This window comes from Aptenodytes forsteri, unplaced genomic scaffold (assembly GCF_000699145.1).
Source record: "Aptenodytes forsteri isolate BGI_AS27 unplaced genomic scaffold, ASM69914v1 Scaffold349, whole genome shotgun sequence".
NCBI classification, from domain to species: Eukaryota; Metazoa; Chordata; class Aves; order Sphenisciformes; family Spheniscidae; genus Aptenodytes; species Aptenodytes forsteri.
Genome location: NW_008794452.1, coordinates 5,224,496 through 5,236,667, shown reverse-complemented (window position 1 = coordinate 5,236,667; position 12,172 = coordinate 5,224,496). Strand labels below are relative to the sequence as shown.

Genomic DNA, 12,172 nt, shown 5'->3' with positions numbered 1-12,172 from the left:
TGGTACCAACCGCACCCTGCACACCAAGTACTGCCCTGGGCAGCGGCCCGAGACGCGCCGGCCCTGCAGCCGCCTGCCCTGCCCTGCACAGTGGAGGACGGGTGCCTGGTCGGAGGTGAGCTGGAGGGGGGAGGAAGCCCCCAGGCCTCACGGCGGGGTCTGGAGGAGGGTTATAGGGGCTGGGTGCGAAGGCCAGGTATTTATAGAGCAGCCTGGTCTCATAGGGATGGAAATAAGGGTACAGGAGCCAGTGATGTTTTCAGTGAGGTTTGAGGGAAGCTCAAAATTAGACAGGGAATAGCATCCCTGTGCATCCTGGTGGAGGCCGGGGCGGGGGGGCGTTGCTGGAGAGGGGTGAGGAAAAGTCCTTATTAGAAAGCAATATCCACCCGAGGCATTGTCATCTGCAAATACTCCTCTGGGGTGTGCCAGCTCCCCCCTGCCCCATCACTGACATCTGTCTGTCTGGGTGCAGTGCTCGGCGAGCTGTGGGGAAGGCATCCAGCAGCGGCAGGTGGTTTGCAAAGGCAGCGAGAGCGGCGGGCGCTGCGAGGGCGACAAGCCGGAGGCCGTCCAGGGCTGCCACGTGGCCCTCTGCCCGGGTGAGAGGAGGAGGAGGTGGTGGCACCTGGGGGGGGGCACACTGGCAGGGACCAACCCTCTTGCATGCCTCCCGCCCAATCTCGGCTTCAGGGGGGTGCCAGCAAAGCAGGTCGTGTTGAATGTCCCTGATGCTGGCAGACAAAGGGTTAAGTGCCAGCCAAAATATTGCACTTTTCTGGTCTTGGCCCTGATATTTGCTGTAGATGTTTTTTTGGGTTTTCTGGCCATTTGGGGATGCGATGAGCTGAGGGTACGGTGGAGATGGGCACCTTGATGTTCATCTCGGGGTTTTTTGGGTGGTTTAAGTGCTGGGGTGCTCCCCAGGGGACCTCGTTTTCCGGGGTTTTTTGGGTGGTTTAAGTGCTGGGCCAACTGGGTGCTCCCCAGGGGACCTCGTTTTTAAGGACATCCCTTAAAACAAAAAAATCCCCCACCAAAACACCCTCCTAAGATATTTTGAGTGCCCCCAACCTCCCGTAGCGACTGGGCATCGTGACGCTCTCTCCGCAGGGAAGCTCTCCGGCACCACCACCAGCGCTGACGCTGGTGACCACGGCACGCCCAAAGGGCAGCGGGTACCCCAGGACGGGGCCAAAAACCCTGTTAGCAAGATCTCCTCCAGTAAGTGTCCCTGCTCGGGTAAGGGCAACGCTTCCTGGGATAACCCTCCTGAGGGCTTCTGCACCTCCAGGTGGGAACCGCAGGTGGCTGGGAGGGAGGATGCACATCCAGCAGGGATTTTGGGGAGTTCTACCCTCCGCTGCTGCATCCCTGCTGCCTCGGCTTGCAAAGCCTGCTGCTCGGTTGCCATCTCGTGGAGCCTGGGATCTTGCACTTTCTGCTGCCTTTGGCTGGGCACAGTGTTGCACTCCCTTCGCCTCCTGGATTTTATGCCGTTTCCTTTTTACCTTGAACTTTTTTCAGCCTCCTGTGTTTACCCAAGCAGGCAGATGGCTTCTGGCTTTTGCCCCTTGCTCCAAGCAAGGGGTTGCTTAGAGCGCTTTGTAGCTGGGGCGGGATGCATCACGATCGGATTTAAGATGCTGGTTTGGAGCATCCCTTGCTTGCTGTTTTTTCTCCTGTGCACAGAAACCTCGAGTGCTTTGGCTTTGTTTTCCAACTCCCTCACCCCCCTTCCCATACAAGCATTGCCAAAATTGCTGCCCTGGGGCAGAGAGTGATAGCAGGTTTGGCAGCAGCCTGCAAGGGGGGCACCTCATCCTTTGGGACCATTGGAAAGGTGCAGGGGTGGGAGCCTAATGCTGCCCTCGTCCTTCGTGTTCTCTGATGCTGCTCCCTGCTCTGTCCCTCTCCAGAGGAGCCTTGCCTTGGGGACAAGTCCATCTTCTGCCAGATGGAGGTCCTGGCCCGCTACTGCTCCATCCCCGGCTACAACAAGCTCTGCTGCGAATCCTGCGGCAAGAAAGCCTCCTCCACCACTGGCTCGCCCCCCGCCACCGGCCCCAGCGCTCCCCCTGGAACCACTGCTCCCAGCCCCTCTCTGCCGCTCTCCCCCCGCCCCACCGCCCCTGCCCGTGGGGCACCCGGTGGGGACCTCACCCCGGCTCCTCGGGCCGGGCCAGCTGCTGGCGGAGGGATGCCTGGTAGTGGCGCTTTCCCCAGGGGGCTGCCAGCCCCGAGCGAGCCGAGCAGGGGCCGGGCAGCCAGGTAATCCACTTGGGACCACCTCGCCGCGGGGCAGGGGAAGCATTTTGCCTCCCTCCCTCTCCTCCTCTCCCTCCTCTTCTCTCTCCCACTTCCAGTGATGGTTTTCACGGGTGGTGCTGCCGGGTTTGGAAACAACCTGGCTTACCCAGAAATTCCCAGGAAAACCACTTTTTCTCATGATCCCCCTGCCCTCCCAGCTGCGGCATGGTTTATTTGACAGCGCCACGGAAAAAAGGTGAAAAGGAACAAAAAAAGTGACAGCGGCTTGGCTGTGGGTACACAGGCCGCTTTGTTCCAAGGTGCTAAAAAGATTTTGGGGGGGCTTTAATGTTGCTTTTTCCTTACCCCCGCCCCAAGCAGCAACACAAGATGTGCTGGAGAGGAGAGTCCTGGCTCGGCGGTTCAGCCCCAGTGCGCAGAGCTTGGGGGTAGCAATGGGAGGATGCTGGGAAGCTGGGGGCCAAGCAACCAGAGGGAGTTGGCAAAGAGTGGGGGGGGAATGTTGGAAAAAGCTCAGCCCTGGGCTGTCCCCATTGGGGTAGAGAGTTTGGGAAACATGTCTGGGGGGAGATGGAGTATGAAAACCTAAGACCAGCTTCTGTCCTGCATTGCAGGATAGGCAGGAGATGGTCCCGGCAACTCTAACATGAGCAATAAGAAGGTCAAAGACCAAAAATACATTTAAAAAATGCCTGTCACCTAACGGTGACATTTTAGCCAATACTGCCCTTGGCCAGCCTTGAGCTGATACCGATGTCCAGCCTCTCCAGGACCACCAGCCTGATCCCTGCACCCTTGTACCCAGTGTCTGGGGGGCATCAAAATGGGGACAACTGGGAAGCTGGGAGTGGATTTTAGGGGCAGTTACAAAGAAAGGAGAGAGGAAGATTCATCTGTGTCCTTTTCATTGCCTGGGAGGGGCTGAAAGGGAGGTGATTAACACCATTAAAAAATATTGTGCCAAGTACTAAAGGTATGCACAGCACTTTAGGAGCCTAGGGCTGCGTGCAGCTTGCTTGGTGTCAGGCCAGCTCCAGGCACAGAGTCTGCCTGGAGGAGTTACAGTCCTCAAAACCTCCCCAAAGCGGGGTCAGGCGGCCTGCTGTGTCCCTGAGGGGTGTCCCCAAGGGGGCTGCCGTGGTTTTGGTGCTTAGGGGGGTGTGTAGCCTCCCAGCTGAGGGCATCCAGCACCTCCAGGTGCAGTGGCAGGGGGAAGGTGGGCTCCCATGGGGGATGAGCGCTGGTAGGGAGGAGGTTTTGGGGCCAGAGAGGTGGAGTCTGAGGAGGGCAAGGCTTGGCGGATAGACCAGTTTGGCATTGCAAAGTGGGATCTCTCCGGAGCACGTGCATGGTGTGGGTGCATCCACTGGCCCTGAAGGTGCTGCTTCCCTGGCCATCCGAGGAGCAGGATGGGGCATCTCTAGGGGCAGTGTTTGGTAAGCACTTCAGCTGTCCAGGGCTTGCTGGTGAGGCGGCTGGGGGTGATCGATTCATACTGGGAGCCTGTGGGTTTTAGGGCATGCTGCTGTTCGAGCCTGGTGCTTTCAGTGCTGTCGGTGTAGGTGCAGAGCGCTGCATTGATAGCACTCGTGTGGCTGCAAGAAACTTGACGTCGGGGCATCTTGGAGGATCTCACATCGGTGTGCAAGCTCCCCTCAGCCTTTGCTAGCCCGGTGTGGCTTGTGGTGGGGGTGAGGTTGAGGATGGTACATGCTGTAACTGAAACGAATGGAGGCCCCACTGCATTCCTGACGTTTTAAGTGTTGGACTGACACAGCCCTCCCTCTGCTGTGTTCCCCTGGAGTTACCCAACAGTACAAAAAGGACTGAAGAGATGTTAAAAGGGCAGCTCGTGCACTCTCCTGCCCCCAGATTGCCTCCGAGTCAAGGCTGGATGAGCATTTAATTACTCTTAAAAGCACCTGAGGATGGAGGTCCCCTGCCTCCTGGGCACTGCCCTTTGGTATTAAGTGGGCTTCACAGAAGACGGGAGAAAGCCACAGTTCTGTCTGAGCCAAGCAACCAGCACACCTCGTGGGAATGGACGGACGGAGGGATGCCTACAAAACGCTGCAGTGGGGTGCTGGGTCCGAGGCGTGCAGGTATCGGTACCCACAGGATCGACGAGATGCTGGGGATGTACCAGGGTGGGATTCATCCCTCGGACTGCTGACACCACTGCCGTGCCCCTTGCCAGCCTATCCGCCAGCACTGCCCTCCCTGGGAGTGCCAGCATTTATTTATTGTGCCAAAGATAACGCTTCGTTTACTCTTCAAGGAGCCTCTCTCCCCAGCGGCCTGGGGCGGGAGGGCTGGTGCCGGTGCCAGCTGTGCCACAGCCCTCTCCTGCTGCTGGGACAGCCCTGGGCTGGCTCGGGCAGGACTGAGCTTGCTTTGCCTTTCCCTGCCCGAAGCAAGGCTTTTCTCCAGCGTTCAGGCCCCTGCCCCGTAGCCTTGGAGGCATTAAATTAAAACAAAACCTCCCTCCCCCAAAAATGGGCTGTAATGTCTCCAGGGCGCAGTATATGTGCGTGCATGCATGCTCACTCCTTCCTCCCAAATTCTCAGTTGCACCCTTCCCTTCAGTGCTGTCCTGGGCATTAGTGCTTTATTGCATTAGGAATATTTGCAGTGGTTCCTTGCAATACCTCGGAGGAGAGCTGTATCTCAGGACTGGCCGGCCCCCTTCGCACCCTGCGGCCAGGGTCCCCGGGGAGGCGTCGGGTCAAGGGGGCTGTGCTGCAGGTGCTAACGCCCGTCTCTAGCCGAGAGCGGTGGGCGAGATTATTTAAAGCAGGGTGCGATTAGACCTCCCCCGGCCACATGTGGATGCTCTGGAGTGGTGATGCCGAGGGGCTGGGACCCGGCACTGGGTATTCCAGCCTCGGGCTGGCTGAGGTTGGGTCGCTTCTCGCCGTGCAGATGCCACAGTGTGTGGAAAGCTGCGGTGTGGGGATGTAGCGATGCAATGTCTCAGCTCCCAGCAGGGATTTGGCCCTGTCTCCAGGAGGAGAGGGTGCGTCTGGTCCTCTGCATCCTCCTGGGCCGGGTGGATGCACCAAGTCATTCCTGTGATGTAACCTTGTCCAGTGTTACGATGATGTATAAAGTTTTGTACATACGAGATTCAGAGCTTTTTAACTTTTAATATTTATTAATTCTGTTGGGTTCTCTTTTTTTTTTTTTTTGAACTCTAACATAATGTAAAAAAAAAAAAATCCACATCAAAATCTCTCTGTTGATTTATTTGGGGATGGGTGTGTGAGGGGGGAAAATACGAGTGTGACCTGTGTGTGGTTGAAATGGATTTCACACAGTGAGCCACCACCTCTTTATCTTATTTCAACCCAGCAACTCCTCTTTATCAGCCAGAGTTTCACATAGCTGTTTTGAGATGATCCCCCCCCCCCTTAAATAAGACGAAGACCCAGCAAAACCCATGGACGTATAAATTACAAGCACCCTGCAATGGCTGTAATAACATTTCACGACCCCCAGCTGCTGGGCTTCACTCTTGCAAGGCTTGTTTCTAGCTGCGGTTGGCAGCAGCTTTATGGCACAACGTGCTTGTTCCCAGGGTGTGGGATAATGTCGGGATCATTGGACCGGCCATCCCTGCTGCTGCAGAGGGCTGTGGGCGTGGGATGGCTGGTGATCTCCTGGGGATCCTCCTAGGACAAAACCCACCGGAGGGTTTATCATGCTGCAGGTCTGCAGTGACAAGCTCCTCTGGATGCATGGTTCCGGAGGGCACGATGCTGAGTTACAGGGTCGTGGGGCTGAGTCCGACCCTGCTGCTGCCTGTCTCCATTAGCTGCTTTCTCACTTGCCTTGCCACCCCTCTCACGTTGCAGTACCCTAAGTCAATTGAACTGACGGTGAAAAGCACATTTCTGACCCCGCTGGGACATGGCTTTAGTGCCATACGCCCGCTCCGGCTGTGCCTGCTACTGTTGACACAGCAGGAGGAAAAACCTGCATCTATATACATACACACATAAATATATAGCTTAGCCATCACAAAATAAATAAAGATGTGTTGACGGTTCAGGCCAAAAAGAGCCCCTGAGCTTGCACTGACAACTGATGCCATGGTCAGGTAATAAATAAAGAGCGATGAAACCGGGGCAGGGCTGAAGCCGCAGAACAAACGGCACCGTGGGCAGTGATGCCCAACGTCGGGGTGTGTTTCAGCAGCCACCCCCCTCCCCTATGCACAGCGGGGAGGAGCAATGCCAAACACCAGCTACCACTGCTGCTCCTGGGCAAGGTTTGGGCAAGGGTTTTTAGGCAACCCCTAATGCAAGGCTTGGTGCTGCCTTGGTCGCCCCAGCTTGCAGACGCTCTGCTCCGTCCCCAAAGCGGAAGCACGGTGCTGGGTGAAGGGTGTCCTCTACGCTCGGGGTTGCTCAGTGGGTGCACCGCCTAGCCCCATCACTGGTGGCCGCGGCTCCTCGGCCGCAGCAGCAATGAGCAGGGGCAGAAGTGAGTCTCCAGCTCAGGCCATGTCCCTTGTGCTCAGGCAGAGCCCGTCCTCCTGCAGCTCAGGGGCACGCGGTGGCAGAGAGGTGCCGGCAGAGGTGCTTGATGAAGTCTGCTTGGGACTGTGGCAGGACGCGGTTAATGATGGATGTGGGGATCCAGCCCTTTGGGAGAGAAAACACCCTGAATTTGGTCCCGCTGGGTCAAAGAGAGTTGGGGTGCCCATCCCGGGAGGAAGGTACATTTGCATGCCAGGATGCGTACCCCTTGTTGTCCCACCCCAAATAACACGGCGGCACTTGCCTTCAGGTCCATGCTGAGGAGCCAGGTGAAGCGGGTACGGCCAGGGTCCCCTGCCAGCGGCTGCAGGACGATGCAGCTCAGCCGGGACTCAGCCCTGCAGTGGGCAAGAGAGCGGGCAGTTAAGGGTCCCCCCCAGGGGGAAAAACAGGGGTAAGGAGATCCCAGAGCAAAGCAACAGGGAGGTAGCTCCTGGCATGCCTCCCTTGCCATGCCCAGTGCAAACGTTCATGGCTACAGCTGTGGTCTCCCCCCACAGGGACATGATACCCTGTGACAGTCGCTTTGGGGGGGCTGTACCTGATGCACCCTTCCTGCAAGGGCAGCGGCTCGACATGAGTGGCGGTGCCCACCAGGTAGACGGCTGTCTCCCTCCTCCCACGGTGCCGCACGCTGACGAAGTCCCGCTGGCCCACCAGGTTGCCCGGGCTGGGAGCGGTGACTTCGTGTGTCACCAGTGTGTCCGTCCCGATGCGCTGCAGCACCTACCAGAGCAAGGATTAGGGGATTAGGCTCCTTGTGGCTGCCCCTCCAGGGACATCCCCACTAGCCCTTTACTCCTGTCCAGGGGACGTTAGGCCACCTTGGGGACAGTAGTGTGGGGTGGCAGCATGAGCAGAAGCAGCAGCAAGGCGGGGGCTTGGGACTGGCACCTGGTGATAATTAAATCCCAATCCCCTGCAGGCTATTAAGGGGGAAAGGGGTGATTTTTGCAGCCTGTTTTATCTGGGACAGGACTCTATGCTATTTCTTTTTCTGAAGGGACAAGGAAGTGGTCGCAATACATAAGCAGAGGCTGGGTAGCATCTGAGCCAGCCCAGGTGGGCTAGGGGAGGCTTTCTGAGGCTGGCAGCTTGCTTAGGGATATGCTGTGATTTGGGAGCTGAGAAATAAGGCAAATACTCAGAAGAAGTAGAGAACACATGTTGTCTTCTCAGAAGACAACACATAGCTTCCTGGGGGTGCCCCCTGCAGCATGATGTATTTGGTTTAGCCTCTTTTTTTGAGCTGTCTGATTCCTCTGAACAGTTTCTCTCCTGATATTAAAGTCTGAGCAACATCAGAGTCCCCCAGCGTGGAAAAACCTCCGTGAACAGGCACAGTGTGGAAAAGAGAGCTTGGAAACGACACGTTTCTCAATGCCATGCCAGTAAAGCACATCTTCTCTCCCTGGGGTGATATCCTGCTCTTGCAGGAGTGCGGAATTAGCTTTAATCCTTCAGCAATCTTAAAAGCCTTGATAAATATGATTTTTTGGATGCTAGCAACCCTGGCGATGCAAAGTCTCGGACAGTCCGCCTGCGATGTCATCACTTGCTGCCTGCGGTACATCCCTCCCCACCTTACCTTCACCTGGCCGAGGGTCGGGTTCCACTGGGGCATTTGCTCGATCCTCTCAAACAGCTCCCGGTGCAGCCGTGCCACCGGCACAGCCAGGACCACCTCTGCCCGAAACACCTTGCCCAGTCCAGGGAGGGCGGCGCTGGACACGGCGGCCCCAGCGTCCTGGGAGAGCAGAGAGCCTGTATCACCCCCTCACCTAAAAACACCCCGAGAGGCACTGGCTATGCACTGATACGCCTTGCTAATAAATCATCCCAGTCCTCTTTTCAATCACTGTTTGTTTTACAGTCGAAAGCTATTATATCTAAATCATGCCACTTTGATTGCTTTTTTTTTTTTATTTTAAGCTCCTTTCTAGCTAAATTAAACAATTCAGCAAACAGCTTAATGAACAAACACCGGAAATAACAACAAAGTCGCAATCTGTTGGGTTTTTCTGCAGAAATGCTCCTGGCTTTCCCTGGGAACACGATTATCTGAGTTTCCCCTTCCAAGCTTTTTCCTGCTGTCTATTTACTTTGCAGATTTGCTTGCAAATGTGCTTAACGGAGGCTGGCTTGGAAACCCTCTTTGCCGTGCATGCTTTTGCATGGCATGCCTCCTGCGCCCATGGTTTCCCTTCAAGCAGGAGGAATAAGAGAAGCAAATCTTCCCTCCCCAGACTCATTTCTCCTCCTGAAAGCTTTTCTGGCATGAAGCAGTAAAGGCAAGAGGCGGCCGGGCTTTACCAGCATCGTTTCTGCCTGCCAGCTGGTGTGCTGCTGCAGGATGCTCAGCGCTCGCTGCAGGGCCGTTTCTCCCTGGGTGATGTAGAAGAGGTCCACGCTGGAGAACTGGCTGGGGCTGACATCTCCGGCAGGCTCGAGGCAGGCGGCTGCAGGAGCAAGGCAGAGCAATGTGAACCCCCCCGCCCCAGCTTTGCCTGTGCATGTGGCTGTGGGTACAGAAGTGCAAATGGAGCTGGAGCAGAGGGTTTTGCTGGCCCAAAGTCTCAGCTCTTACACCGCCATTTCCACCATGCAAGTGGTCCCCTCTTGGGCTGGGGTGCAGGATGGCTTGATACAGAAAACCTTGCTGTGAGGAGCACCCCTGGCATTCATTCACTGTGTCTGTCCTGACTGCATGGAAAGCTTTTTGAAATTGCTTTCCAAATCAATCCCCAGTAACACTGTGGTACAAATTGCACGTTGCTTGGGTATTATTAACATTGCATAGGCAGCTTTTGGTCCAGCCACACTTCAAAAAACCCAGATGAATTTGCCAATTTTCAAGTCTTTAGGTAAGTGGTGGAACTAGAGACACAGCAGACATGCAAGAAAACACTGGCAAGTGCCTGTAACCTCTGCTAAAAGCTTTGGCTGCCTGTCTCCCCGCTAACCCAGTTTGCCATCAGTATGGGGAATGCTTTTAAGCTACCAGAGAGCTGGAGAACAGCCCAGCTGTGAGAAGACAATTAACTCTGTCCCCCAAAATATGGGTCAAATCATATGGAGAGGGGTGCATTTTAATAGGCATCCCTCCATCATGTATTCCAAGAGGCTTGTGAACGGCGCTAGAAAACGTGGTACCCAAGCACCTGAGCTGAGCTCACCTGTCTCCTTCCCCATCAGCCTCTGAATATAATGAGGAATTTTGGAATGCAGGCGACGGGATCCTCTTACCGCTAGCCCTCTCACGTCCTTCTGTATTGCCGCAACGGCTGTTATCTTCAAGCCTAGGGGAGAGACACGCGGGCTTTGGTGAGCACGGAGCATGCAAGGACGATGCCGTGGTGCCCCGTGTCTCTGCTGGAAGTTCATTTGCAGCTAAGACCAAGACTACCCTATGCATGACACAATGCAGGAGGAAAATAGATGCATAGATGTGACATTTCCAAGGGAGCACCTCCCAGTGGGATGCCCATCAGATGCAGACTTAGCATCTCCTTTAGGACCCTCTTTTCTGCCTGTTTTTCCCGAGGTCAGAGGGGAGGCGAGCGGTGCTTACCGGGCAGGCGGCGGAGGTGGTCGTGGGCGATGCCACAGCACAGCTTGACAGTGGCCCGCAGCATGGCACAGGAGCAGGGCTGCCTCTGGGAGCACGCTGCATCCCAGCGCGCCTTTATAGCTGGCCTGAAGGACGGCACCTGATGATAGGACCATGCTGCCAGATAGCAGCTGGGAATAAGGAGTACTCAAGGACAAGGCAAGCGAGAGGAGGGGCCGGAGGGAAAGGCCACGCTTCCCTCTGAATGAGCAGTCCCTGCCTTGCCTCCTGCCCTGGGCAGGCGGCTGTGAATGAACGCGTCCCCAGGACACAGCTGAGATGGGACACTTTAGTGGTCCCCAGTGCCACTTGATCGAGGACTGTGGTGGCAAACCCAAGCTGGCAAAGGCAACCGGGGGCCCTTGCATGGAGGGAAGGATGGGGTGGGAGTTGAGCACAACGTGGCTTTGCTCTCGGGGAGTGTGGAAGCTGCTGTTAAAGCCATGCTCGTGGAAAATGGTGCTTCTTCCTATGGAAACTTCATAGAAGTTATGGTGGTAATTGCTGCTGTTGTAACTCCTCAAGTAACTCCTTATTTTCCTCTTTCCTACTTTACTCCCTCCTAATCATCCCCTGTAGACCTCTGTCGCTCACAGTGATGGTGGGACCACTACATCTTTTGGCATGAAGTTATTCAGTCCTTTCCCTTGTGTTTTTAACGGCCCCTCTTAAAAGGTTAAACACAAAACCTACGAGGTCACTCCTTAAAATACAGCCACGCTGTATTCCTCTGGCCCTTAGCAATACCTGCTTTTTCAAGTGCTTTGAAAACCTCACTTCATTTTTACCATGGAAAGGCTCTTCTGCCTGTATGTACCTAAGGGGTTGGATGCTTTTGTTTCACTTAGCATCACTACAGCTCGGTTTACCTTCAGTCTCTGAGGCTGCAACAGCCAAAATATTTCGGCAAGGAGGCCAGGAGGGCTTTTTGGCTTTAAAAGGGATAGGAGAGACTTCAAGGCTTGCAATCTGGTGTGTTTGTGGCCAGCAGGTTTCTTGCTGGAAAGGGGACAGTCCTTCTGTGGCTGCCGTTGCAAGCACTGCAGGCAGCTGCCTGCAGACCCCTGTTCCCTGGCAGCTCTGGGGCTGTCAGAGCGGTGACGGGGACAGTCTGGTGAATCTATACAGTATTGCATGTTGATTTAATAAGTGTATTATTAGGAGTGGAGTAGCAAGAGAGATGCCTGTGGATGGCTTTTGGGCATGGCAGAATAACTGCGGCGCAGGGTAATTGAGTAAGTAGGAAAAGCGGTGGTAGGAAATGACTGTTTTCACCCAAAGCTGATGGAGTTAAATATGGTTATTTGTTCTTTCTGACTCACGGTGCTGGGTCCCTTTGGATGAGTGCTCACTCCCAGGAGCAGCCCTTCACCAGTGGGGTGACCCTTGCAGCCCGCCTGGCAACCCGGCGGCTGAGAAAAGCAGCAGCCCCTGCCAGTGCCAGGAGATGGACCAGAGCAGGGGCTTGTCCCCGTGTCACCCTTCACAGCCTTGTCCCACATGGGACCTGTGGGCTCCCGCTGTCTCTCCAAACACCTTCTGCGCTGCCAATATCTTTTTTCCTATAGCAAGCATCGCATCCCTTCAATACTCCCACTATTGGCAGGGAGGGAGTGGGTGGAACAGTTTCCTAGGAAAACTTCAGCTTTTTTCCCATAGGTTTTGGTCCTGCTCTGCCAGAGGGTTTTATCCCAGCCCTGGGGACTTGTTGGCTCAGCTTAGCTAGTTCCCAGGCTCCCTGCCTGGCCCA

General features: G+C 55.5%; 2 protein-coding genes across 2 annotated transcripts in view; one reads left to right on the top strand and one right to left on the bottom strand.

The window, feature by feature from the left end:
* Nucleotides 1-2,275, top strand: part of ADAMTS14 (ADAM metallopeptidase with thrombospondin type 1 motif 14) — a 36,330-nt gene extending 34,055 nt beyond the window's left edge. The window contains exons 19-22 of the mRNA XM_019474921.1: nucleotides 1-115; nucleotides 476-602; nucleotides 1,114-1,224; nucleotides 1,920-2,275. Of these exons, the coding sequence (XP_019330466.1) occupies nucleotides 1-115; nucleotides 476-602; nucleotides 1,114-1,224; nucleotides 1,920-2,275 (709 nt within the window). The remainder of the gene's footprint in view (nucleotides 116-475; nucleotides 603-1,113; nucleotides 1,225-1,919) is intronic.
* A 4,540-nt stretch (nucleotides 2,276-6,815) lies between these two features.
* LOC103908244 (steroidogenic acute regulatory protein, mitochondrial) lies at nucleotides 6,816-10,447 on the bottom strand. Its single transcript, XM_009290587.1, has 7 exons — nucleotides 10,384-10,447; nucleotides 9,989-10,111; nucleotides 9,126-9,271; nucleotides 8,401-8,559; nucleotides 7,354-7,538; nucleotides 7,057-7,150; nucleotides 6,816-6,917 (listed from the first exon to the last, which is right to left on the bottom strand). Exons 1-7 carry the CDS (start codon nucleotides 10,445-10,447, stop codon nucleotides 6,816-6,818), a joined length of 873 nt encoding a protein of 290 aa, XP_009288862.1.
* Nucleotides 10,448-12,172: the final 1,725 nt, after the last annotated feature.